At 42.3% G+C, this 26,561-nt stretch overlaps 1 protein-coding gene across 1 annotated transcript; it reads left to right on the forward strand.

The window, feature by feature from the left end:
• The first annotated feature begins 1,167 nt into the window (after positions 1–1,167).
• Positions 1,168–19,264, forward strand: LOC110521928 (homeobox protein Dlx4a). The gene is made up of 3 exons (XM_021599902.2): positions 1,168–1,727; positions 4,933–5,129; positions 18,606–19,264. The coding sequence occupies exons 1-3, from the start codon at positions 1,391–1,393 to the stop codon at positions 18,855–18,857; spliced, it is 786 nt and encodes a 261-aa protein (XP_021455577.2). The 5' UTR covers positions 1,168–1,390; the 3' UTR covers positions 18,858–19,264.
• Positions 19,265–26,561: the final 7,297 nt, after the last annotated feature.

Here is a 26,561-nt window from a genome sequence, read left to right on the forward strand (position 1 = left end):
GGCCTATTTATTTCCACCGAATAGCAGGCGTTGGAACATGATTACATAGTCTACAATATGAGGATGAATGGTCTACCATAACGACTACAGTATTATTTTTATTTTCTTATTACTGTGTAGGCTAGTGTAGTGTAGGCTAGTGTAGGCTAATAGTCAGGCTATCAAAATGATTCAGGGAGTCTCTGTCCTGAAACGTTAGCTTCTGCGCGTTGCTCAATTGTTACCAAAAGCAGCATAGGCTAGAGCTCTGGCATAGGCTATGTTCCTACACGTTGACAGCACCTGTGTCATTTAGACTTGTGACTGAATTACATAAAGTGACAACTCTAAATGTGCCATTTAGGCCTAATGATTTAGAGCGTTCATCACGGACAAGGTTGATAGATAGGGGCAGCCTCTCTTCCTTCTTCAGAAACTATCAGTAATTACAACTTGTCCTCTCACCAAGCACAACCTCCTAAAGAATGGTTTCCCATTTGTTGCATTTTTGTTTAAAAAACATGAATCTTGTATGTTGTGCGTTATACATGTGCTGGGAAATAATATATGTGTGTGTGTGTGTGCGTGTGCGTATTTGATGTTTTATCTTGATGTGCATCTGAGCGTTTTGATTAAGTCACATTTATAGCCACTGTGTTGAGCTTCTGTGCCCTCCCTTGAGTCTAGGTATGCATAGGCTAAATCACGCATTGGCGCCAGGTGTAAATTAAATGTATAGGCTTATCATGTAGCTATGTGTATTGCGTATTAATTAGGCAGGTATACATATATAATAATTGATTATCCTTTGGTCTAATTTGCGCGCAAAAGGTTTGTCCTTACGTAAAAACATCGCTGGCAAAGTTGTCAAGTTTGTTGACAATCTTTGCAAACGCTAAAAGGCTACATAACAAAATCTAAACATACTTGACATTAGATTAGCCTAGTTAATATCTGTTACAGTAGGCCTATCTTCTCATTTAGCATACATTGTTTCCAAATTCTGCTGCATTGAAATGTCATTACTGCCCAAACTGGAAGACGGACTTCTTGTAGTTTATATTAATCTTGTATGGTTTGGCCTCCGGGCAGGATGACATGATTAGCCACCGCAACCAATGAGCAGGCGCGCTCGTGTATGCCAAGCGAGGTAGCAACAAGTTTAAACCATATGCACAAAGTGTTCAGAGAAACAGTGAAGGTTTTCCTCTTCTCTTTTTTAGAGACGATAAAATAAAGGGACTGCATAATTTAGAATCTGGAGACAAACGGAAGGATTTAGGAAATAACGTCGTCACCTTAGCTTCGTGCTCTTGGTGTTTTTGTTAGGTAGCCTAACTTCCCTTCTCAGTGGATATGCATCGGTCCCATCTGTAGCACTCTATGGTGCCCTTAACTGCGCCTCGAGTTTATGGAACTCCGCTCAATGATGACAATGAGTTCATTGTCGGACAGTCTGGTTTCTTCTGATCCCTCAAAATCGGCCTTTCTGGAGTTCGGACACGGCTATCCCGGGCACCAGCAGCATCCCCCCGGCTTATCCCACAACATCTATCCAGTGCACGACTTGCATCCCGTCGGACCCTCGCAGCACGACAGCTCCTTTTCTTCCAGCGCGTCATCCTATGGCCGCACGCTAGCCTACCCCTACCACAGCACTGTAAACGCACACCACCCAAGTACCTACCTGCCATACCAGCACAGTAGCCACAACAACGGTCTGGGACGCACGAGAATAGAGGAAACAGGTACGTTTTAAAAACATCGGTGTTGACATTATGGAGTTTATTCAATGTTTGTTGCCATTTTCAAGATGTAGTTACAGTGGCGAAGGCTATACGGACGCGAGGGACTTCAAAATTAGAATTGGGCACTTATATAGCCTACCTAAACCCTATCAGAAGTCTACAAATAAACCACTAATGAAATATAGGGAATGCATAACATATAGCAGGCAGCGTTACGGAAACAGTGTTCTGACCTAAAGTTATTAATTAATAGGATAGTAATTTGTAATGCAAAACGCCCTTGTTCCCATGTCACATATGTAGTCTATAACACCTGAGCACGTTTGAAAATATTTTATTTTTAAGAGTCAATAGTTTACAGGCTACTGAACTTCAAGATACATGCATGGATAAAGCAAGGGACTGTTCTCGTCTCAAATTGAAATGAGAATCCATTTTCATAAGATTTCACATTACCTAGGGCTAATGTGTAGCCTATTTCACCATTTTAATTAATAGTCTAATCTGATATTAGGACAGACCTAAGGGTAGGCTACTACTGGTCAGTTTGCATTTATATTATTGGGCCGCGATACAGGTCGGTTGATTGCCACAATAATTAGCCTACTCTGGGTGATGATACAGGTCACATGCAGCCGACATGGGAGGGAAAAACCGAGCCACTAAACATTTTATCCTGTGGTCTCCCACAAAGCACAGGGCCCAAACAAAACATGTAATCTGAAAACCATTTACCTTTGATGACGTTATTGCTTCTGTGATCCTACATTACTTAATTGATATGTTAAAATACAGATAGCCGCATAGGACTAATGAAAGAGTTACATCATTTTACCTCGTTTTAAAAAAAAATCAAAACGTTAAACAAAATACATACAGCATTAATTCCAAGTAGTCTAATGTCAATGATCAAAATAACCCTGTCTCCAGGCCTATACATAAAATCAAGTTGTTTAGAATGGCTAGTCCTATTTGAAGTATGAAGCTGTTTGGGACTAAAAACTCGAAGACATTCAGATAGGAATCAACCTCTCAACAACAACAAAAAAATATGATGAGTGAGCTCGCTTAGCAGCCTATTTATATTTACACAACATCAAAAACCTGTGCAGTAATTGGCAGGGAATGTCATCCATCTATCGTCGACTGACTGTGACATCTCCACTGCACTGTTGTCTATTGCCATGTTCATCAACTCTATCCAGGTAAGTCAGTTAAGAACAAATGCTTATTTACAATAAAGGCCTACCGGGGAGTAGTGGTTTAACTGCCTTGTTCAGGGGCAGAATGGCAGATTTTGACCTTGTCAGCTCGGGGATTCGATTCAGCAAACTTTCGGTTATTGGTCTAACGATCTAACCACTCGGCTACCTGCCGCCCCAATGCAATCTCACAGGCATTTCGTGTGTTGGCCATGTTAGAAAGTCAATAAGTTTTTAAGGCCCCAGACATTATAAACATTGCAGTCCTCTTGAACATTAACAGATTCATTATGTTATTCTTAGTTCTGATTAAAAGCTGGTCATTGTTCTGAACAATGTATTATAATTATTTTTATGATGATAATATAACCATGTAATGATTAGTTTAATTCCTACCAATGACAATATAATGGCCCAATAATAATAAAGGAAACTATTGCAACAAATGTTATATCAACATTGATTACCATTTGTATGTTGCAATTATTTTTTGGAATGCATAGTTTTAGTTTTAGTGATTTTAAAGGTGCTACACGGGATTTTTATTTTTGCATTGTAATTTCAAAAAATATCCATAACATATCTGTTGCTAATAGTGGAATATTAGTGTTTCACAGTATTACTTACTCCCCAGTGTTGTGATTGGCTGTGATATTCGCCCATTGATTTCTCGCGCTAGAGTGGCATCTATTGTCAAACTAGGAAAGCTGTTCTGACTTTGTGGCTGTGTTATCTAGTGGAAATCGCTCTGTTATTTCCTGTTTGCTCAAATTCCACACTGTTCGCTCAATTTCACTGAATAGTGTAGGGAATCAGTGTACATCTAAATCTCTGTGAAATATATTTTCAATAACAACAAATGTAGTTTATACAGCTGTTTGAAGCTGGTGGGCCAAAACAAAAGAACAGTTTCTGCATAGTCACAAAGCAAATTGGCCAGTTTTACCTATATTGTTGGCTTTTCAGTGTAACATTTCTAGTGTTGATTCAGGTGTTAAATCAACACTCTGCCATCCTGCCATCTTCCGACCACAGGTCCATCTACCTTAGCCATTGGGCTACCTACCTCCTACCTAAATTCTCTGCAATTATTGTTCAACTTAGCAAATCAAATCTAAATCTTCCGCCCCTGTAAAACAAAAAGTTAAGTATTTATTTGATTTATTTCACCTTTATTTAACCAGGTAGGCTAGTTCAGAACAAGTTCTCATTTGCAACTGCGACCTGGCCAAGATAAAGCAAAGCAGTTCGACACATACAACAACACAGAGTTGTTGTTGGAATAAACAAACATACAATCAATAATAGTAGAAAAATCTATATACAGTATGTGCAAATGAGGTAGGATAAGAGTGGTAAGGCAATAAATAGGCTATGGTGGCAAATGAATTACAATATAGCAATTAAACACTGGAATGGTAGAATGTGCAGAAGATGAATGTGCAACTTGAGATACAGGGGTGCAAAGGAGCAAGGTAAAAAAAAAAATACAGTATGGGGATGTGGTAGATTGGATGGGCTATTTACAGATGAGCTATGTACAGGTGCCGTGATCTGTAGATGAAGTAGATGAAAGATTAACCTCCTCTCACTATTTCACTGGTTGTATTATAAGGATGGATTCATACAGTGTCATGTTACTATGAATGTCTTGTGGGGCCTAACGCAGCTGTTTCCCTAAGCACTAGTCGGTATCTGCACTCTTCATAACAATGGGAATAATGGGGAGCAATATGCAGTCATTATATTCCTCATGCTCAATTATCTCTTTTGCCACATGAGATAGAAAAGAAAAGTTGAGCTCTTGCCCATTGAGGGCAAATTAAATGGCATAACTTAAACATGTATTATTCATTAAATGTATGATTATTATGATGATCATTATTATTATTATTGCTGTTGTTGTTGTTGTTAATATTGTTATTATTATTTCCAAATGTCTGACCTCAATGGGACTTCCTGGTGAAATAAAATAAAACCTTTCCTTCTTCATCCTTTTGAAGAGCTTGAGAAGCCAACCACGGTGATCGAGAACGGAGAAATTAGACTGAACGGAAAAGGGAAGAAGATCCGAAAACCTCGGACCATCTACTCAAGCTTACAACTGCAAGCGCTCAACCAGAGATTCCAGCAAACCCAATACCTTGCGCTACCTGAGCGAGCCAATCTGGCAGCAAAATTGGGACTAACTCAAATGCAGGTACATATTTCTGTATTTTGGGCCAATTTAATTAGTCTATTTCAGTTATTTTTACTGATTTAACTGTTCCATGAGGTGTTTATTACAAGAGGCTCTATTTACAATTTTGGTGTCAGTCTCTTTTTAAACATGGTCTGTATAGGTCTCAATAGTTTGAATGGAATAAATGGGCAAGCATTACACAAACGGTTCACAAAGTGAACAATTCCTATGGCCTGTTGTTTACTCGAGTCGGGCAAAATGTTCCTTCTTTGTAAGCATCTCATCTCTCAAGGTGGTGAGAGGTTTAGTCAAAATGATGTGCATGCCCATTCTCAACGCCTTCTCTTTGCATCTAGGCTACAACACTATATGCATAAGTGCTTGATTAGATACTGTTAAGGCCAAATGTCTCATTAAAAATGAGAATGGAGCCTAATGTTATGGAGTTGTGTAATTTAAGGCTTTGAGAATTTCCACTCTAAGTAGTTAAAGTTTTCCGATGCTGTATTATTTAACATATAGGAGAAAACACTGGAACATTATGTTCCTAGGTATCACCCTCCATTAGTTTGATGTCCTGCCATGTTCATGGAGGTGTTAGCCTACTCTCTCTGCCTGTAACTGATATTGTTTCCCCTCCTCAGAGGGAGGCACACACTTTCATGTATATTTGAATGCAACATGGCTGGAATGGCAGGTCCCCGTTGGTAGCGAGGCAGCAGAAGTGCAGGGTGTATCACTGTCCTGTATTACCGCTACTTGTCTTACTACTGTGTTATCTATCTCCTACTATTACTTACTTACTCATCTGGGCCTGTATTCACTATGGGCCAGTTTCCTGGACACATGAAGCATTGTCCTGGACTAAAAAAACTGTTTCAATGGTGATTCTCCATTGAGCATGCTTTTCAGTCCAGGTCTAGGCTTAATCTGTGTCTGGGAAACTGTCCCAAGTCTCCAGAGTAGGATTGCTGATCTAGGATACATTTAGCCTTTTAGATCATAATAAATATGATTATGGACAGGGGGAACCTGATTATAGATCAGCACTCCAATACTCTTGAGACGCTTTATGGATACGGGCCCTGAGCTCTCATTCCTTGAGGATTTTAGAGGTAACACTCCAGTCTCAGTCATCTCCTTTAGCCTATATAGCTCTTGGTTCAGTTTAAAGCCCTCAGTCTCTCAGCCAATGGGTTCCTTTTTGTAACTAACTCCTTACTTCTCACTAAGCACTGTCTGTCTGGCAAGGGAAGAGGAAGGGACAGGGGGGAACGACCGCGGCCATTTTGTCTGTCAGTAGGAATAGAGGAAGAGAGCTTAGCAAGTTATCGCGTCACATTTTGTATAAATATTGTCCCAGGAAGTTTTTGGGTTCCCGAAATGAGAGAAAAATTACAGCAAAGAAAGTACAGACTTTGGTAGGGCTACATTCTTTTTAATTTGGGAGAGTTTACTGCTTTCAACCAGGTAATAATTCTATATTTCTTGAAATCTAGAGATCTCCCTTACTATGTTTGCCTGGGGATTTAAAAAATACTTAATGGCTAATCCAAAGAGAGTATGATGAGAATGCTGCTTTTCTTCAATTGGAGTAAAGATTGTTTTTGGCGTATTGACGGATATGAAATGCAGTAATTTATCCTCTGCGGTAAGAGACCATTCTGAACCTGTAGAGTCCGTGATGTGCTGCTAAGAGAGAGCCTTAGTAATTCCATGTAAGTGCCACACGACAGATATCTGAGAAAGCGTAAAGAGGTGAATTTTTGCAAGATGAGCACTTTTTTACCATACTTTTTCAAATATAGTTGGAGTTGTACACATATATCTGAAAGTTGCATTTAATTGGGACTTTAGAGACATGATATGTCTAGTATATAAATGTCATGCACACGGCCATGGCGCCAGGCCGCCAAAACAGAGAATCAATGGCCTCCTTTTCTCTCACAAAGTTGTACCCCTCTACCCCCACTGCCCCTCCCTACGCTCATCTGTAAAACTGCACTTACCAACTTTCTCCTTTTTTCTAAGAACATTTTTTCCAAACATTCGCTCTTTCATTCCTTCTTCATATCTATTCAACACCCTCTTTCTCTCTCCTAAAAAAACTGGCACCTTTGCAAAATTATCCTACAGTGCCTTGCGAAAGTATTTGCCCCCCTTGAACTTTGCGACCTTTTGCCACATTTCAGGCTTCAAACATAAAGATTTAAAACTGTATTTTTTCGTGAAGAATCAACAACAAGTGGGACACAATCATGAAGTGGAACGACATTTATTGGATATTTCAAACTTTTTTAACAAATCAAAAACTGAAAAATTGGGCGTGCAAAATTATTCAGCCCCCTTAAGTTAATACTTTGTAGCGCCACATTTTGCTGCAAGTACAGCTGTAAGTCGCTTGGGGTATGTCTCTATCAGTTTTGCACATCGAGACTGAAATTTGATCCCATTCCTCCTTGCAAAACAGCTCGAGCTCAGTGAGGTTGGATGGAGAGCATTTGTGAACAGCAGTTTTCAGTTCTTTCCACAGATTCTCGATTGGATTCAGGTCTGGACTTTGACTTGGCCATTCTAACACCTGGATATGTTTATTTTTGAACCATTCCATTGTAGATTTTGCTTTATGATGCTGCCACCACCATGTTTGACAGTGGGGATGGTGTGTTCAGCTGTGTTGCTTTTACACCAAACATAAAGTTTTGCATTGTTGCCAAAAAGTTCAATTTTGGTTTCATCTGACCAGAGCACCTTCTTCCACATGTTTGGTGTGTCTCCCAGGTGGCTTGTGGCAAACTTTAAACGACACTTTTTATGGATATCTTTAAGAAATGGCTTTCTTCTTGCCACTCTTCCATAAAGGCCAGATTTGTGCAATATACGACTGATTGTTGTCCTATGGACAGAGTCTCCCACCCGCTGTAGATCTCTGCAGTTCATCCAGAGTGATCATGGGCCTCTTGGCTGCATCTCTGATCAGTCTTCTCCTTGTATGAGCTGAAAGTTTAGAGGGACGGCCAGGTCTTGGTAGATTTGCAGTGGTCTGATACTCCTTCCATTTCAATATTATCGCTTGCACAGTGCTCCTTGGGATGTTTAAAGCTTGGGAAATGTTTTTGTATCCAAATCCGGCTTTAAACTTCTTCACAACAGTATCTCGGACCTGCCTGGTGTGTTCCTTGTTCTTCATGATGCTCTCTGCGCTTTTAACGGACCTCTGAGACTATCACAGTGCAGGTGCATTTATACGGAGACTTGATTACACACAGGTGGATTGTATTTATCATCATTAGTCATTTAGGTCAACATTGGATCATTCAGAGATCCTCACTGAACTTCTGGAGAGAGTTTGCTGCACTGAAAGTAAAGGGGGCTGAATAATTTTGCACGCCCAATTTTTCAGTTTTTGAAATTGTTAAAAAAGTTTGAAATATCCAATAAATGTCGTTCCACTTCATGATTGTGTCCCACTTGTTGTTGATTCTTCACAAAAAAATACAGTTTTATATCTTTATGTTTGAAGCCTTAAATGTGGCAAAAGGTCGCAAAGTTCAAGGGGGCCGAATACTTTCGCACGGCACTGTATATACACTGAGTATACAAAACATTAAGAAAACCTGCTCTGTGTATCAAGAATGGTCCACCACCCAAAGGACATACAGCAAACTTGTCACAACTGTGGAAAGGATTGGAGTCAACATGGACCAGCATCCCTGTCGAAAGCTTCTGACACCTTGTAGAGTCCATTCCCCGACGAATTGAGGCCATTCTGAGGTCGAAAGGAGGGCAACGCAATATTAGCAAGGTGTTCCTAATGTTTGGTATACTCTCAGTGTACGTATATGCTAAATATGAAGAAGCACTTCTCGAAACCTCTCTGATATGGGGCGGCAGGTAGCCTAGTGGTTAGTAACCAAAAGGTTGCTGGATCGAATCCCCGAGCTGACAAGGTAAAAATCTGCTGTTCTGCCCCTGAACAAGGCAGTTAACCCACTGTTCCCTGGTAGGTTGTCATTGTAAATAAGAATTTGTTCTTAACTGACTTGCCTAGTTAAATAAAAATAAAAATATTATGTTACCTGGGAGGAGGCAGGAATTATTGATAAGGTCATATTGATAAGGGAGCTAGATATATTGGAATCACTCATGTATTCTGGCCTTCCATGAGCAGCAACCACCTGGCAGATTATGCATAGTCTTTTTTTGCACCAGAAACACTCACCACCACTCGCCAGTCACCACACATTTAACTAAGGAGAGTGGTTTCCCCAAATTGTACGGTACACACATTGGTATTTAGTTGGATATGTGGGACAGGATTTTCCTGGCATGATTTCTTAATTACCAAACAATTACCAAACATTTCAGACTGAAAGCCCTTGTCAGCTGAGTGTTGCTGTTGAAATCTAAAACCAATATTTCCAATTATTATAGGAAAAGCTACTTACATTAGCATGCTGTTGATTGACATTAGGGTCAAATTAATTCATAAATATATGTTCGATGCAATTCGGCATTAAAGGGGTAATCAGCAGTTGCTATATCACTTTTGGACTAAATTAATGATATGTACCCATTGATTCTTGAAGAATATAACTCATAAAGACCTCATGAACTTAGTTAAACAGTCCTACCCATAAGAACCCAAAATATAAGCTTGTTTTCCTCCAGTGGTTTATGTGAGACTTGGTTTTTGTTACATCTGCAAGAACTGTTAATTATATTGCTGGCATGGAATGTGATACACCGTTTTAATTAATATACCCATTTAGTCAGTGTTAAAATACACTGGAGTGTGTTTAAAAAATTTTTGGAATCATGTAGTAACCAAAAAATTGTTAAACAAATGAAATATATTTTATATTTGAGATTCTTCAAAGTAGCCACACTTTGCCTTGATGACAGCTTTGCACACGCTTGCCATTCTCTCATCCAGCTTCATGAGGTAGTCACCTGGAATGCATTTCAATTAACAGGGCTGCCTTGTTAATTTGTGGAATTTCTTTCATTCTTAATATGTTTGAGCCAATCAGTTTGTTGTGACTAGGTAGGGGTGGTATACAGAAGATAGCCATGGTAAAAGCCTTGGTAAAAGACCAAGTCCATATTATGGAAGGAACAGCTCAAATAAGCAAAGAGAAACAACAGTCCATCATTACTTTAAGACATGAAGGTCAGTCAATTCTGAAAATTTCAAGAACTTTGAAAGATTCTTAAAGTGCAGTTGCAAATGATGAAACTGGCTCTCATGATGATCGCCACAGGAAAGGAAGACCCAAAGTTACCTCTGCTGCAGAGCATAAGTTCATTAGAGTTACCAGCCTCAGAAATTGCATCCCAAATAAATGTTGAGTTAAATGAGTTCAATTATTATTATTATTATTATTTGTATTTATTTTTTCACCAGGTAAGCTAGTTGAGAACAAGTTCTCATTTACAACTGGCCAAGATAAAGCAAAGTAACAGACACATCTCAACATCAACTGTTCAGCGGAGACAGCATGAATCAGGCCTTCATGGTTGAATTGCTGAAAAGAAACCACTTACTAAAGGACACCAATAAGAGACTTGCTTGGGCCAAATCTGTCCTTTGGTCTGATGAGTCCAAATTTGAGATTTTTGGTTACAACGGCTGTGTCTGTGAAACACAGAGTAGGTGAACAGATTATTTCCGTATGTGTGGTTCCCACCGTGAAGAGGAGAGGAGGAGGTGTGCTGGTGTGGGGATGATTTGCTGGTGACACTGTCTGTGATTATTGAGAATTCAAGGCACACTTAACCAGCATGGCTACCACAGCATTCTGCAGCAATACACCATCCCATCTGGTTTGCGCTTAGTGGGACTATCACTTGTTTTTCAAAAGGACAATAACCCAACACACCTCCAGGGCTATTTGACCAAGAAAGAGAGTGATGGTGTGCTGCATCAGATGACCTGGCCTCCACAATCCCCCGACCTCAACCCAATTGAGATGGTTTGGGATGAGCTGGACCGCAGAGTAAAGGAAAAGCAGCCAACAAATGATCAGCATATGTGGAAACTCCTTCGAGACTGTTGGAAAAGCATTCCAGGTGAAGCTGGTTGAGAGAATGCCAAGAGTGTGCAAAGCTGTCATCAAGGGTGGCTACTTTGAAGAATCTTAAATCTAAAATATATATAACACTTTTTCGGTTACTACATGATGTGTTATTTCATAGTTTTGATGTCTTCACTATTATTCTACAATGTAGAACATTTAAAAAAATAAAGAAAAACCCTGGAATGAGTTGATAGGTAATGTATTTCTTTGGACTTGACTCAAGTCTTGACCACGTTCTACTTGGGACTCGACTTGAGACTCTGACCTTATGACTTGAGACTTTCTTGTGACTCGTTTAATAGTGACTTGGTCCAATCTGAAAGTTTGTAAAGACTGCCGCATTCGGAAAGTATTCAGACCCTTTGACTTTTTCCACATTTTGTTACATTACAACCTTATTCTAAAATGGATTAAATCGTTTTTTCCCCTCATAAATCTACACACAATACACCATGATGGGGCCTCCCTAGTGGCGCAGTGTTGCAGTGGTCTAAGGCACTGCATCACAGTGCTAGCTGTGCCACTAGAGATTCTGGGTTCGAGTCAAGGCTCTGTCGCAGCCGGCCGCAACCGGAAGACCCATGGGGCGGCGCACAATAAGCCCAGGGTCGTCCAGGTTAGGGGAGGGTTTGGCTGGCAGGGATGTCCTTGTCCCATCGTGAAATAGCGACTCCTGTGGTGCGCCGGGCACAGTACATGCTGACACGGTCGCCAGGTGTACGGTGTTTCCTCCGACACATTGGTGCGACTGGCTTCTGGGTCAAGTGGGCATTGTGTCAAAGAAGCAGTGCGGCTTTGTTGGGTTGTGTTTCGGAGGATGCACGGCTCTCGACCTTTGCCTCTCCCGAGTCCGTATGGAAATTGCAGCGATGAGACAAGACTGTAACTACCAAAATTGGAGAGAAAAAGGAGTACAATACCCCATGATGACATGGGGTATTTTTTTTTAATTTTGCAAATGATTAACAAATAATAAATAAACAACATAAGTATTTGCAAAAGTATTCATCCCCCTTGGTGTTTTTCATATTTTGTTGCATTACAACCTGTAATTTAAATGGATGTTTATTTGGATTTCATGTAATGGACAAACACGAGTGAAATTAAATAAATAACTTGCTTCAAATCTTTTTTTTTTTAAGAATGGAAAAGTGGTGCATGCATATGTATTCACCCCCGTTGCTATGAAGCCCCCAAATAAGATCTGGTGCAACCAATTTCCTTCAGAAGTCACATAATTTGTTAAATAAAGTCCACCTATGTGCAATCTAAGTGTCACATGATCTCAGTATATATACACCTGTTCTGAAAGGCCCCAGAGTCTGCAACACCACCAAGCAAGCGGCACCACCAAGCAAGCGGCACCATGAAGACCAAGGAGCTCTCCAAACAGGTCAGGGACAAAGTTGTGGGGAAGTCTAGATCAGGGTTGAGTTATAAAAACATATCAGAAACTTTGAACATCCCACGGAGCACCATTAAATCCATTATTAAAAAATGGAAAGAATATGGCACCACAACAAACCTGCCAAGAGAGCCCACCAAAACTCACGGACCAGGCAAAGAGGGCATTAATCAGAGAAGCAACAAAGAGACCAAAGATAACCCTGAAGGAACTACAAAGCTCCACAGCGGAGATTGGAGTATCGGTCCATAGGACCACTTTAAGCCGTACTCTCCACAGAGTTGGGCTTTACGGAAGAGTGGCCAGAAAAAAAGCCATTGCTTAAAGAAAAAAATAAGCAATGTCGGAGAGTCCCCAAGCATATGGAAGAACCGTACTCTGGTCAAATGAGATTACAATTGAGCTTTATGGCCTTCAAGGACAACGCTATGTCTAGCACAAACCCAACACGTGTCATCACCTGAGAACACCATCCCCACAGTGAAACATGGTGGTGGCAGCATCATGCTGTGGGGATGTTTTTCATCAGCAGGGACTGGGAAACTGGTCAGAGTTGAAGGAATGAGGGAAATTCTGGAGGGAAACCTTTTTCAGTCTTCCAGAGATTTGTAGACTGGGACCGAGGTTCACCTTCCAGTAGGACAATGACCCAAGCATACTGCTAAAGCAGCACTCGAGTGGTTTAAGGGGAAACATTTAAATATCTTGGAATGGCCTAGTCAAATCCCAGACCTCCATTCAATTGAGAATCTGTGGTATGACTTGAAGATTTCAGTACACCAGTGTAACCCATCCAACTTGAAGGAGCTGGAGCAGTTTTGCCTTGTAGAATGGGCAAAAATCCCCATGGCTAGATGTGCCAAGCTTATAGAGACATACCACAAGAGGCTTGCTGCAAAAAGTGGCTCTACAAAGTATTGACTTTGGGGATGCATGCTCAAGTTTTCTGTTTTTTTTTATTTTATTCCTTGTTTGTTTCACAATAAAAAATATTTTGAATCTTGAAAGAGGTAGGCATGTTGTGTAAATCAAATAATTACCACCCCCCCCCAAAAAATATATTTTAATTCCAGGTTGTAAGGCAACAAAATAGGAAAAATGCCAAGGGGGTGAATAGTTTCGCAAGCCACTGTATACAGACCCTTTACTCAGTACTTTGTTGAAACACCTTTGGCAGTGATTTCAACCTTGAGTCTACTTGCGTATGACGCTACAAGCTTGGCACACCCGTATTTTGGGAGTTTCTGTCATTCTTCTCTGCAGATCCTCTCACGCTCTGTCAGGTTGGATGGGGTGCGTTGCTGCACGGCTATTTTCAGGTCTCTCCAGAGATGTTCGATCGGGTTCAAGTCCGGGCTCTGGCTGGGCCACTCAATGACATTCAGAGTCTTGTCCAGAAGCCACTCCTACATTGCCTTGGCTGTGTGCTTAGGGTCGATGTCCTGTCTGAGGTCCGGAGCACTCTCGAGCAGGCTTTCATCAGGGATCTCTCTGTACTTTGTGCCGTTTATATTTCCCTCAATCCTTACTAGTCTCCCAGTCCCTGCCGCTGAAAAACATTCCCACAGCATGATGCTGCTGCCACCACCATGCTTCACCGTAGGGATGGTGCCAGGTTTTCTCCAGACGTGATGCTTGGCATTCAGGCCAAAGAGTTCAACTTTGGTTATTTCTCATGGTCTGAGAGTCCTTTTCCTTTAGGTGCCTTTAGAGTTGCTTCCGTCTAGCCACTCTAACATAAGGCCTGATTGTTGGAGTGTTGCAGAGATGGTTGTCCTTCTGTAAGGTTCTCCCAGTGACCGCCAGGATTTTCATCACCTCCCTGACCAAGGCCCTTCTCCCCAGATTGCTCAGTGTGGCCGTGCGGCCAGCTCTAGGAAGAGTCTTGATGGTTCCTGTCACGCCCTGGCTTTAGTATTCTGTGTTTTCTTTATTATGTTGGTTAGGCCAGGGTGTGACATGGGTGATTTATGTGTCTTGTTTTTCCATGGGGTTTTGTAGTCTGTGGGGTTGTGTTCAGTTGAGTGTTCTAGGTAAGTCTATGGTTGCCTGGAGTGGTTTTCAATCAGAGGCAGGTGTTTATCGTTGTCTCTGATTGGGAACCATATTTAGGCAGCCATATTCTTTAGGTATCTTGTGGGTGATTGTTCCTGTCTCTGTGTTTTGCACCAGTTAGTACTGTTTCGTTTTTTCCACGTTTTCTTATTTTGTATAGTGTTCACGGTTTCATCTTTTATTAAAGATGTTTATAAATAACCTCGCTGCATTTTGGTCCTCCTCTCCTTCCCAGGAAGATTGCAGTTACAGAATCACCCACCACAACAGGACCAAGCGGCGTGGTGACAGGCAGCGGCAGCAGGAGCAGCGCAAGGAGGAATGGACATGGGATGATGTGTTGGACGGCAAGGGTTGCTACACTTGGGAGGAGATCCTGGCGGGAAAGGATCGCCTCCCATGGGTACAGGTGGAGGCAGCTAGGAGAGCAGAGGCAGCCGGAGAGAGGAGCCGGCGATACGAGGGAACACGGCTGGCAAGGAAGCCCGAGAGTCAGCCCCAAAAATTTCTTGGGTGGCACACAGGAAGTATGGCGAAGCCAGGTAGGAGACCTGCGGCAACTTCCTGTGCTTACCGGGGGGCTAGAGAGACCGGGCAGGCACCTTGTTATGCTGTGGAGCGGTGTCCCCAGTGCGGGTGCATAGCCCGGTGCGGTACATACCAGCTCCTCGTATCGGCCGGGCTAGAGTGGGCATCGAGCCAGGTGCCATGAAGCCGGCTCTACGCATCTGGTCTCCAGTGCGTCTCCTTGGGCCGGCGTACATGGCACCAGCCTTACGCATGGTGTCTCCGGATCGCCTGCACAGCCCAGTGCGGGCTATTCCACCTCGCCGCACTGGCAGGGCAACCGGGAGCATTCAACCAGGTAAGGTTGGGCAGGCTCGGTGCTCAAGAGCTCCAGTGCGCCTGCACGGTCCGGTCTATCCAGTACCACCTCCACGCACCAGCCCTCCGGTGGCAGCTCCCCGCACCAGGCTTTCTGTGCGTGTCCTTGGCCCAGTACCACCAGTGCTGACACCACGTACCAGGCCTGCAGTGCGCCTCGCCTGTCCAGCGCTGTCAGAGCCTTCCTCCTCTCCAGCGTCGCCTGAGCTGCTCGTCTGCCCAGCGCCGCCTGAGCTGCCCGTCTGTCATGAGCCGCCAGAGTCTCCTGTCTGTCATGAGCCGCCAGAGTCTCCCGTCTGTCATTAGCCGCCAGAGTCTCCCGTCTGTCATGAGCCGCCAGAGTCTCCCGTCTGTCATGAGCCGCCAGAGTCTCCCGTCTGTCATGAGCTGCCAGAGTCTCCCGTCTGTCATGAGCCGCCAGAGTCTCCCGTCTGTCATGAGCCGCCAGAGTCTCCTGTCTGTCATGAGCCGCCAGAGTCTCCCGTCTGTCATGAGCCGCCAGAGTCTCCCGTCTGTCATGAGCCGCCAGAGTCTCCTGTCTGTCATGAGCCGCCAGAGTCTCCCGTCTGTCATGACCTGCCAGTCTCCCGTCTGTCATGAGCCGCCAGAGTCTCCTGTCTGTCATGAGCCGCCAGAGTCTCCCTTCTGTCATGAGCCGCCAGAGTCTCCCGTCTGCAAAGAGCCGCCAGAGTCTCCCGTCTGTCATGAGCCGCCAGAGTCTCCCGTGGAGCATGGAGCAGCCAGAGCCGCCAGTCAGCATGGAGCAGCCAGAGCCGCCAGTCAGCCAGGATCCTCCAGAGCCGCCAGTCAGCCAGGATCCTCCAGAGCCGCCAGTCAGCCAGGATCTTCCAGAGCCGCCAGTCAGCCAGGATCTTCCAGAGCCGCCAGTCAGCCAAGATCTTCCAGAGCCGCCAGTCAGCCAGGATCTTCCAGAGCCGCCAGTCAGCCAGGAGCCGCCAGTCAGCCAGGATCCGCCAGAGCCGCCATTCAGCCAAGAGCCGAAATTCAGCCAGGATCCGCCAGAGCCGCCATTCAGCCAGGATCCGCCAGAGCCATCAACCTGCCTGAGCTATCTCTTAGTCCTGGGCTACCTATCAGTCCTGAGCTACCTATCAGTCTTCAGCTAGCCCTCAGTCTTGAGCTACCCCTCAGTCTTGAGCTACCCCTCAGTCTTGAGCTACCCCTCAGTCCCGAACTACCCCTCAGTCCAGAGCTACCCCTCAGTCCCGAACTACCTCAGTCCCGAGCTGTCCCTCAGTCCATAGCTGCCCCTCAGTCCAGTGGGGCCCTTTGTTAAGGTTACTAGGCCAAGGTCGGCAGTGAGGGTCGCCACTCAAGGGACCTAAGTAAACCAGGATCTTCCTAAGACTAAGACTGTGATGGAGTGGGGTCCACGTCCCGCGCCGCCACCGTGGACAGACGCCCACCGAGACCCTCCCCTATGGGTTTAGGTTTGCGGCCGGGAGTCCGCACCTTCGGGGGGGGGGGGGGGGGGTACTGTCACGCCCTGGCCTTAGTCTTCTGTGTTTTCTTTATTATGTTGGTTAGGCCAGAGTGTGACATGGGTGATTTATGTGTCTTGTTTTGTCTACGGGTTTTGTAGTCTATGGGGTTGTGTTCAGTTGAGTGTTCTAGGTAAGTCTATGGTTGCCTGGAGTGGTTCTCAATCAGAGGCAGGTGTTTATCGTTGTCTCTGATTGGAAACCATATTTAGGCAGCCATATTCTTTAGGTATCTTGTGGGTGATTGTTCCTGTCTCTGTGTATTGCACCAGTTAGAACTGTTTCGGTTTTTCCACGTTTTCTTATTTTGTATAGTGTTCACGTTTTCATCTTTCATTAAAGATGTTTATAAATAACCACGCTACATTTTGGTCCTCCTCTCCTTCCCAGGAAGATTGCCGTTACAGTTCCAAACGTATTCAATTTAAGAATGATGGCGGCCACTGTGTTCTTGGGAACCTTCAATGCTGCAGACATTTTTTGGTACCCTTCCCCAGATCTGTGACTTGACACAATCCTGTCTCGGAGCTCTACGGACAATTCCATCGACCTCATGACTTGGTTTTTGCTCTGACATGAACTGTTACCTGTTGGACCTTATATAGACAGGTGTGTCCCTTTCCAAATAATGTCCAATCAATAGAATTTACCACAGGTGGACTCCAATCATGTTGTAGAAACTTCTCAAGCATGATCAATGGAAACAGGATGCACCTGAGCTCAATTTCGAGTCTCATAGCAAAGGGTCTGAATACTTATATATTTATGTAAATGTAATATTTTTTGCAAAAATGTATAAAAACATGTTTTTTCTTTGTCATTATGGTGTGTGTGTGTGGGTTGATGAGGGAAAAACAATTTAATATGTTTTAGAATAAGGCTGTAATGTAACCAAATTTGGAACATTTGAAGGGGTCTGAGTACTTTCCCGATTGCACTGTAAATGTAATTAATTCAAGACATCACAACAGTATTTCTGTCATTGGCGTGTTTGGGGTGACACTCTTGGGCAGCCCTTGCGAAATGTGAGCTATCTGAGCCGTGTTTTCCACTCATCTCCACAATCAATTGCAATTCATAATTAGATTTTACCAGAGATGCTTTTACCACGCTGTGGGTGTTGCGGTTACATAAACGTCTCACCAGGCTCTCTCCATATCAAAATATCTCTATAAATTCTCTGCATTGTTCGTAGAATGGGGAAAACACCCTTAAAGGAATGCCAAACGTATTGCTTGCCTGGTCTGTAGTGCGGTTTACAGTTCATTCTCCTGGCAACCTGAACTCACCCACCAGCTTTATTTTGTCATTCTTGTGAATGTTCTGTTTTTAGTCCAACGTATTGGTTTCAAATGGAAAATATTTATATTATTCCTTTTCGCTAACAATGCAGTCAAAGCCTACAGTTATAATTTGAATAATGTAATGCTCTATTTGCCAGTATGCTGGCAACATGCAAAGGTACATAACAATATTATCAAATAACAATTATATTAACAACAATGAGGCTATTATAATAATAGCCTAATTGCAGGCTTAATATACTAAATTGTATTTATTGTTGCAGGTTAAGATATGGTTCCAGAACAAACGCTCCAAGTACAAGAAGATCATGAAGCATGGCCCGGGCGGACCGGAGGGAGAACACCTGCACCCTGGGTCATCTGGGTCTCCGTGTTCCCCGGGGATGCCGCCACTTTGGGACGTTTCCATGGCAAATAAGGGGACGCCTGCGCAATCCGGTGGATACATGAACAATTTCGGACACTGGTACCCAAGCCACCACCAGGATTGTATGCCGAGAACTCAAATTATGTGATGGGATGTGGACAATGGGATGGAATTCTATCCGCTCTCCTTAACTGACTTTACTCAATCTCAACATTTAGATTCGTGTTTTGTCTCCTCTTGTACATGAACCGTGTAGCATATCCCCTTTTAAATGTAGCTTCAAGCCACAGCTATCACATTAGAGTCTTAATTTTTGAAACGGACGTTTAAAGGTCTTTTGCTTGAATTTCATCCGAGGTTTTGCCTACAATTTCATGGACATGAAGAAATGACTGCACGGATTTTGCCTTGGGGGCTTATGTGGATCTGGAATTTGAATGCAGTTCAGTTTCAAATAAAGCCTCAGTGGTCAACTATGCACTGCAATAATATCTATTTTTACGAAATGAGCAATCCGAAGATTTCAGAAGTTTGAGCATGAAAATGCCTAACCCTAACATCGTCATATATATATATATATATATATATATATATATATATATATAATCGAATTTATGTATTTGCATCAAATATTTAAATCATATATATATATATATATATATATATATGACGATGTTAGGGTTAGGCATTTTCATAAATATATATATATATATATATATATATATATATATATATATATATATATATATATATATATATATATATATTTATGTATTTGCATCAAATATTTAAATCATATATATATATATATGATTTAAATATTTGATGCAAATACATAAATTCGATTAGGCATGAGTTTATAATTATTACTATTATTATTATTATTAGTAGTAGTATTTGTAGTAGCCTATTATTATTATTAAAGTAAATATAAAAAAAATACGCAAAAAAACGGACATCTATGGCGCAATGAAAACTAACAAGGGGTCATGTATTTTACCCTAAAACATTTGAACAAGCAAAAGAGGGTATTATTTTAATGTTGACAATGATTTTATAAAATGGGCATGTCAATTAAAGGTAATTTGGATATAGCTTGTTAAATAAAACTTTCATTCCAACAGTATAATTACCAGCAATTTGCAGGCAACAAAATATTCTTCTCCAAAACTGAAAGTCCATAGGAACTAATAGGAAAAGAACGAGGAGCATCCATCGGCTGTTGCGGGTCTACAAGGCAACGGAATCGTCATTAACCCAAATTACTTGCAGGCGTAGGCTAATTGTAGCCTATCAGCAGTCCGGCACAAATAGCTGAAAAACGAGAGGCAAAAGACATGATAGCGCCCATGAGAGTGCTATCATGAGGGTGCAAACAAACCAACTGTTGTGATTTTTTTAGTATAGGACTAACTATTGAGCACAAAGGTGGCAAAATATGTCCAAGAGTGGTGTGGCGATAAAAACAATTATGGGGCCCGTAGTATTTCTTGATCTTGTAATCTATCCACGTAAAAGTCAATGCCTTATACTGTATACATGATTCACTTCTTGTAAAAAAGGTTTAATATGGGCTGTGATGGGACCAGAGTTTTTCTAATCAGGTCACGTGGGTTTTAAAAAAACTCCTGGGAAAACTGGGTTTGGTGAGGATAAAAACCCTGTCAACTGCAGCAACCTTGTACTTGCTCATGTCTGAATTGTGTTTTAAAAGGACAGGAGGGTTCCTTTACACGTACACACAGAGAAAGCAACATGATTGGACAATAAAACACACAGGGCTGAGCTTTCTTTAAGCAGATTTGCATCGTGTAGTCCTGCCCTATGCAACTGTAGGCTGAATAAAACATGTACTCACAGTCTTTCAGCTATTGTGTTTATTGATTAATTCCAGTTAATAATTTTGGACTGAAAATCCTAAATTGCCTAGTCAGTCCAAGTTTGAATATAAACCACATTTGATCAATTCACATTTTCTCACAACCAAATGGGCTATAAATAAGCCTACACAACGTTACCTCTTCGTTAACATTGGCTAGAGGGAGGCTAGACAATGCAGCTACTGTTGTTAGTAGCCTACAGTTGATCAGACTGAAAAATTGTCTCGTTACCAGGCAATACAGCGTGTACGATGGCTAATGTTTAGGTGTATAGGCTGTTACATTTATGTAATAGTCTTTGCTTGTGTATGTCGGGAGTGTTGTGTTATTATGCTTGCTAAATAAATACCAGCCAGAGGAAAGTGAAGAGCGCACCTTGAGCTTTGTCCAGCCCGCGCTACCTGCGATTTCCGTGAATCTGATTGGTCAAGACAAGCAAAGAACCCGCAGCAGCATTCGGATGGAAGGACAGAAAGGACAGAAATTGTGTGGGAGTTGACAAATAAGGCAAATCGGTCTAAATAACAGCACTTTGCCCCTCTTTTTAAAACTTTGCTTCAATATATTTTATTGAAGAAAATTAACGTTAAATTAAAAAAAAAGTTAAATAAAAGTTAAATTAAGTAAAAAAGTGGTTGTAAAATGTGTTGTAAAACTCTTTTCTTATAGCCCGGCGGTTGTCAATGTGCGGTTGGATTATTTTGCCCAAATGGCTACTCAGGGCTAAATATGCTAACTACGTTATATTGTGTTGACCACAATATTACAACTGCGACCTACCTTGGTCTGAAGGTAGGCTTTGGCACGTGCTACCGGAGTTATCGGAAGCTCTTAGTTCCCAGCGGGGAATTTTACTTGAACGCAGTAGCGGTGCGTGGGTAAAATCACTGGGGAAGCCAGGGAAAAAAGCCATATTACAATTGATGTATTATGATAATTGCGTTGTTTTCTCTATAACCAATTAGTTAATTCATATGCATTACGAACGTGATATACAGGCCTAAAGGCCGAGACAATAAGAAGACACAGTGGCAGAATAAATTCAATCACACGTTTGATTCATCACAAAACCGGGGATCAAGTCCATAAAGCACATTGCATGACCTACAGAATGGTAAAGCAAGTTAATGTTTCCAACATTTTCGGACCACTAAACAACTATTGATTTACACTGAAAATAAATCTAAACCCAACATGCAACAATTTCAAAGATTTTACTGTTCATAAGGAAATCAATTAATTTAAATAAATTCATTCGGCCCTAATCTATGGATTTCAAATGTCTGGGAATAGATACAGATATGCATCTGTTGGTCACAGATATCTTTTTAAAAAAAAGGTAGGGGCGTGGATCAGAAAACCTGTCTTCGCATAGAGTTGATCGTGGCCTGTGGAATATTGTCCCACTCCTCTTCAATGGCTGTGCGAAGTTGCTGGATATTGACGGGAACTGGAACACGCTGTTGTACACATAAATCCAGAGCATCCCAAACATTTGTATTTTATTTTTTTATTTTACCTTTATTTAACTAGGCAAGTCAGTTAAGAACAAATTCTTATTTTCAATGATGGCCTAGGAACAATGGGTTAACTGCCTGTTCAGGGGCAGAACGACAGACTTGCAACCTTCCGGTTGCTAGTCCAACACTCTAACCAGTAGGCTACCCTGCCGCCCCAATGGGTGACATGTCTGGTGAGTATGAAGGCCATGGAAGAACTGGGACAGGAATTGTGTATATATCCTTGCGATATGGGGCCATGCATTGTTCTGCTGAAACATGAGATGATGGCGGCGGATGAATGGCAAGAGCATTCAAATTGCCGTCGATAAAATGCAATTGCGTTTGTTGTCTGTAGCTTATACCTGCCCATACCATAACCCCACCGCCACCATGGGGCACTCTGTTCACAACGTTAACATCAGCAAAAAGCTTACCCACACAACACCCTACACGTAGTCTGTGGTTGTGATGCTGGTTGGACATACTGACAAATTCTCTAAAACAATGTTGGAGATGGTTTATGGTAGAGTAATGGACATTCAACTCTCTGGCAACAGCTCTGGTGGACATTCCTGCAGTCAGCATGCCAATTGCACGCTCCCTCAAAACTTTAGACATCTGTGGCGTTGTGTTGTGTGACAAAACTGCACATTTTAGTGAACTTGTATTGTCCCTAGCACAAGGCGCACCTGTGTAATAAGCATGCTTTTTAATCAGCGTCTTGATATGCCACACCTGTCAGGTGGATGAATTATCTTGGCAAAGGAGAAATGCCCACTAACAGGGATGTAAACAAAAAAAAACATTTTAGAGAAATAAGCTTTTTGTGCGTATGGAACATAATTTGGGATCTTTTATTCCAGTTTATGAAACATGGGACCAACACTTCCCATGTTGCGTTTATATTTTTGTTCAGTATAGAACCATAGAGAGTTACCGCAATTCACAAAGAAAACAAAACTGCCTCCATTATTTCAGCACCATTTCAACTTCAAAATTTCAACATCATCAAATCACCTACGCTTAGTGTTATACAGTGACAACTAAAAGATACCAAAAACAATTTAGTCTAAATATGATGTGGCTGTCTATGTTTCTGATTTTTATGTGTGTGTGTGTGTGTGTGTGTGTGTGTGTGTGTGTGTGTGTGTGTGTGTGTGTGTGTGTGTGTGTGTGTGTGTGTGTGTGCGTGCGTGCGTGCGTGCGTGCGTGTGCGTGGGTGTGTGCGTGGGTACGTGCGTGTGCAAGTAGAAAAACATGTTGACTCACCCTACTTGTAGAGAAACTCCAATGCCATCCTCATCTCTTTCATGTGGATGAAACAGACTATCACTGTCATACAGTACATACTTTTATTTTTTGTTTTCTTAAGTTTCCTGGCTAAAATGCTTGCTCGTTAACCTAACTTACTTTCATGGGCAATGTTAGCTAGTTAACATGAGCCTTCTACTGTTCATCTAGTTACATATTGAACTTCCATCCTCACAGGCCAGGGACACAATGTATGGATTAATGGCTGGATCAGAATCACTGGCTGGTATGGAGAATTAAGTAAAACTACAAGTCCAAATCCCTTTCTCCATCCATGGCTAATTTAGGAAAGGGACTATTTCTGCTAGCTAGCCACTGGAGGACAACAACACAATGAGATGCAACAATTCAAGATGTTTCTGTCAATGACGTATGCTCTCGATGCGATGATGGGAGTGACGCCAAATCCAAATGGGCTTCCCTTGACACTGGACCCATCACAGTTGAGCTCACTTTAGCTTAACACTGATTGGCTATTCTTTTAGACTTTTTTTATCAAGGGGAGGCCAAATGCTTGGTGGCTTCCCTTGCATTCAATGCTGCGAGCGGCAACAGTGTCATAATCTTGTGGACCAGACAGCATCAGATAGATGGCCGACACATGCAGAGACAGAGGGGCGCTGTTTCGCATGCTCGGATGCATTCTCCGGTGAGATACATTTAGCCTCTTGAGAATTGAAGTAAAATTATTAAACACAGAGAGGAAAGAGTTTTTTCCTATTTTTGCTTGGTAAATGTTTTGGGGAAGCCTGGCTTCTTTTGCCATCCATGAATACACACTACTGCAACACTCCAAGTTGGAATTACAAGTGGGAAACTTAAAGAAAATGTTGTTACCCGAGTTGACGAGTTGTGACATTTCACCACTGACCTTTTACCTTTTCAACCAAAAGATGACAAATACGTTTTTGACAATTACAACGTAATCAATAAGTAAAATATAGATAGTTTGTCCATTATGTCAAAGTTAAGCAAGTTATCTAACTTAGTTATAAGCAATGTTAGCTAGCTTATCAAGCTAAAATCTTATTGGTTGAAGAATTGTTCCGACTTCAAAGGCACGTGAACACATTCATGTAGACTTAGCTACCATTTCCCAGTTCCCCATTTCCCACGAGCACATGAAGCAACACTTTATCCATAATCGGTAGATGGTTTCGGCCTATATTAATTCTGCATCATTTACAAAGCAGTGCGCAAGAAACAAACCTATTCAAAACAGAATTGACCCCCCTTCCCAAATCAAACATGGGTGCTAATGTTGTCTCCTCGTTTTGCATGCACATGCTTCCACTTCTTCCTGTCTGTTGCAGCCAATCATAGGTGGCAGCATAACACGCATGTTTAGCAGGGCTCATTAGCTAATGGGGGGGATACCTAGTCAGTTGCACAACCGAAAGCATTAAACCAAAACACGGCTTTTGCATTTAACCCAACCCCTCTGAATCGACTTCCATGTTATCAGCACCCGGGGAGTAGTTGTTGTTGGGGGTTAACTGTCTTGCTCAGAGGCAGAACAGCAGACTTTTCCACCTGGCCAGCTCGGGGATTGAAACCAGCGACCTTTCAGTTACTGGCCCAATGCTCTTAACCTCTAGAGATACAGGTGTGTGAACCACAGACACAGGTGTGCACGCAAAGCAAGACAATTCTGTCCTAATTATTTTGGAAATGTCTACGTACAGTATATGGATAGACCTATAATTTCCAACCTCGGAAAAGTGTCCTAAACAGGTAGGCCTACATCACAGGTACAGTCATTTCAGCACGAGTTATCTCGACCACATCTATAATTAAATAACGAATAAGAGGTCTACGTTTAGGGTTTGTGGAAGGAGAGGTAGTGGTCAGAGCAAGGTGGCAGAATAAATATGCAAATGTTATGGAACCAACCCAACCTTAGGTGCAATGCATCCCCATCTACAATTAGTAACACCCCAAGCAAGTGGCAGAAAAGTGTCCCTGTTGCAAACATCAACACTGAGAATAAGCTGTCTCTCATGCCTTTTCCATCCCATCTTTGTTTGTATGTTTCTTTCCCCATATGAAAACGACAGTGGTGAGTGATGTTTGTGGTTGGAGTGAAACCATATCCCTTCCCTGACATCTGTAAGCTGGGATGTTGCTTCTCAGTTCTCACCCAACCACCAAATCCACCTCCAGATACCCCCCCCCCCCCCTTGCAATAAGAGAGAATAAGAGTGGGAATATGGATTCTAGCATCTATCTTGTGTAAGTGACAATTAGCATTGCCCTCACTGGTTCCCAATAAAACTGTAGACGTGGACCGTGGCTGCACCTACTACACCGAGAATACAAAACATTAAGGACACTTAACAACAAGGACCTTGGGTCCCAAATGAGGACCCAGCCGAGAAGAGATCAACATCCGACGAGCTTCTCCTTCACGTCTCTATGGATTAAAATGATTTTTTTTTCCATGACACAGATCGACCAAGTGAATCCAGGTGAAAGCTATGATCCATCATTGATGTCACTTAAATCCATTTAAATCAGTGTAGATGAAGGGGAGGAGAAGGATTTTTAAGCCTTGAGACAATTGAGACATCGATTGTGTATGTGTGCCATTTAGAGGGTGAATGGGCAAGACAAAATATTTAAGAGCCTTTGGAACGGGGTATGGTAGGTGCCAGGCACACCAGTTTGTGTCAAGAACTGCAACGCTGCTGGGCTTGTCATGCTCAACAGTTTCCCGTGTGTATCAAGAATGGTCTACCACCCGAAGGACATCCAACCAACTTGGCACAACTGTGGGAAGCATTGGAGTCAACATGGGCCAGCATCCCTGTGGAACACTTTCGACACCTTGTAGAGTCCATGTCCCAACAAATTGAGGCTGTTCTGAGAGCAAAAGGGGGTGCAACTCAATATTAGGAAGGTGTTCCTAATGTTTGGTAAACTCAGTGTACTTACTTTGTTTGTTTGTTTTTCAAATGTGGTGGATTCTGATCGATCATGTCCGACTTCGTTTACGATTCAGTTACCATGACAATGTTGAATGTGCTAAGTTGCTTGGTGGGATAAAACCCCAATGCTACCCCCTCGACCCCACACACCAGACATATAATCAACTCATATCTCCTCAGGCTTAAGGCATCCAGTCAGCCTGCTGAGTGAGGCATGAGAGACCAGAGGCCC

This window comes from Oncorhynchus mykiss, chromosome 30 (genome assembly GCF_013265735.2).
Source record: "Oncorhynchus mykiss isolate Arlee chromosome 30, USDA_OmykA_1.1, whole genome shotgun sequence".
In the NCBI taxonomy this organism is placed as follows: Eukaryota; Metazoa; Chordata; class Actinopteri; order Salmoniformes; family Salmonidae; genus Oncorhynchus; species Oncorhynchus mykiss.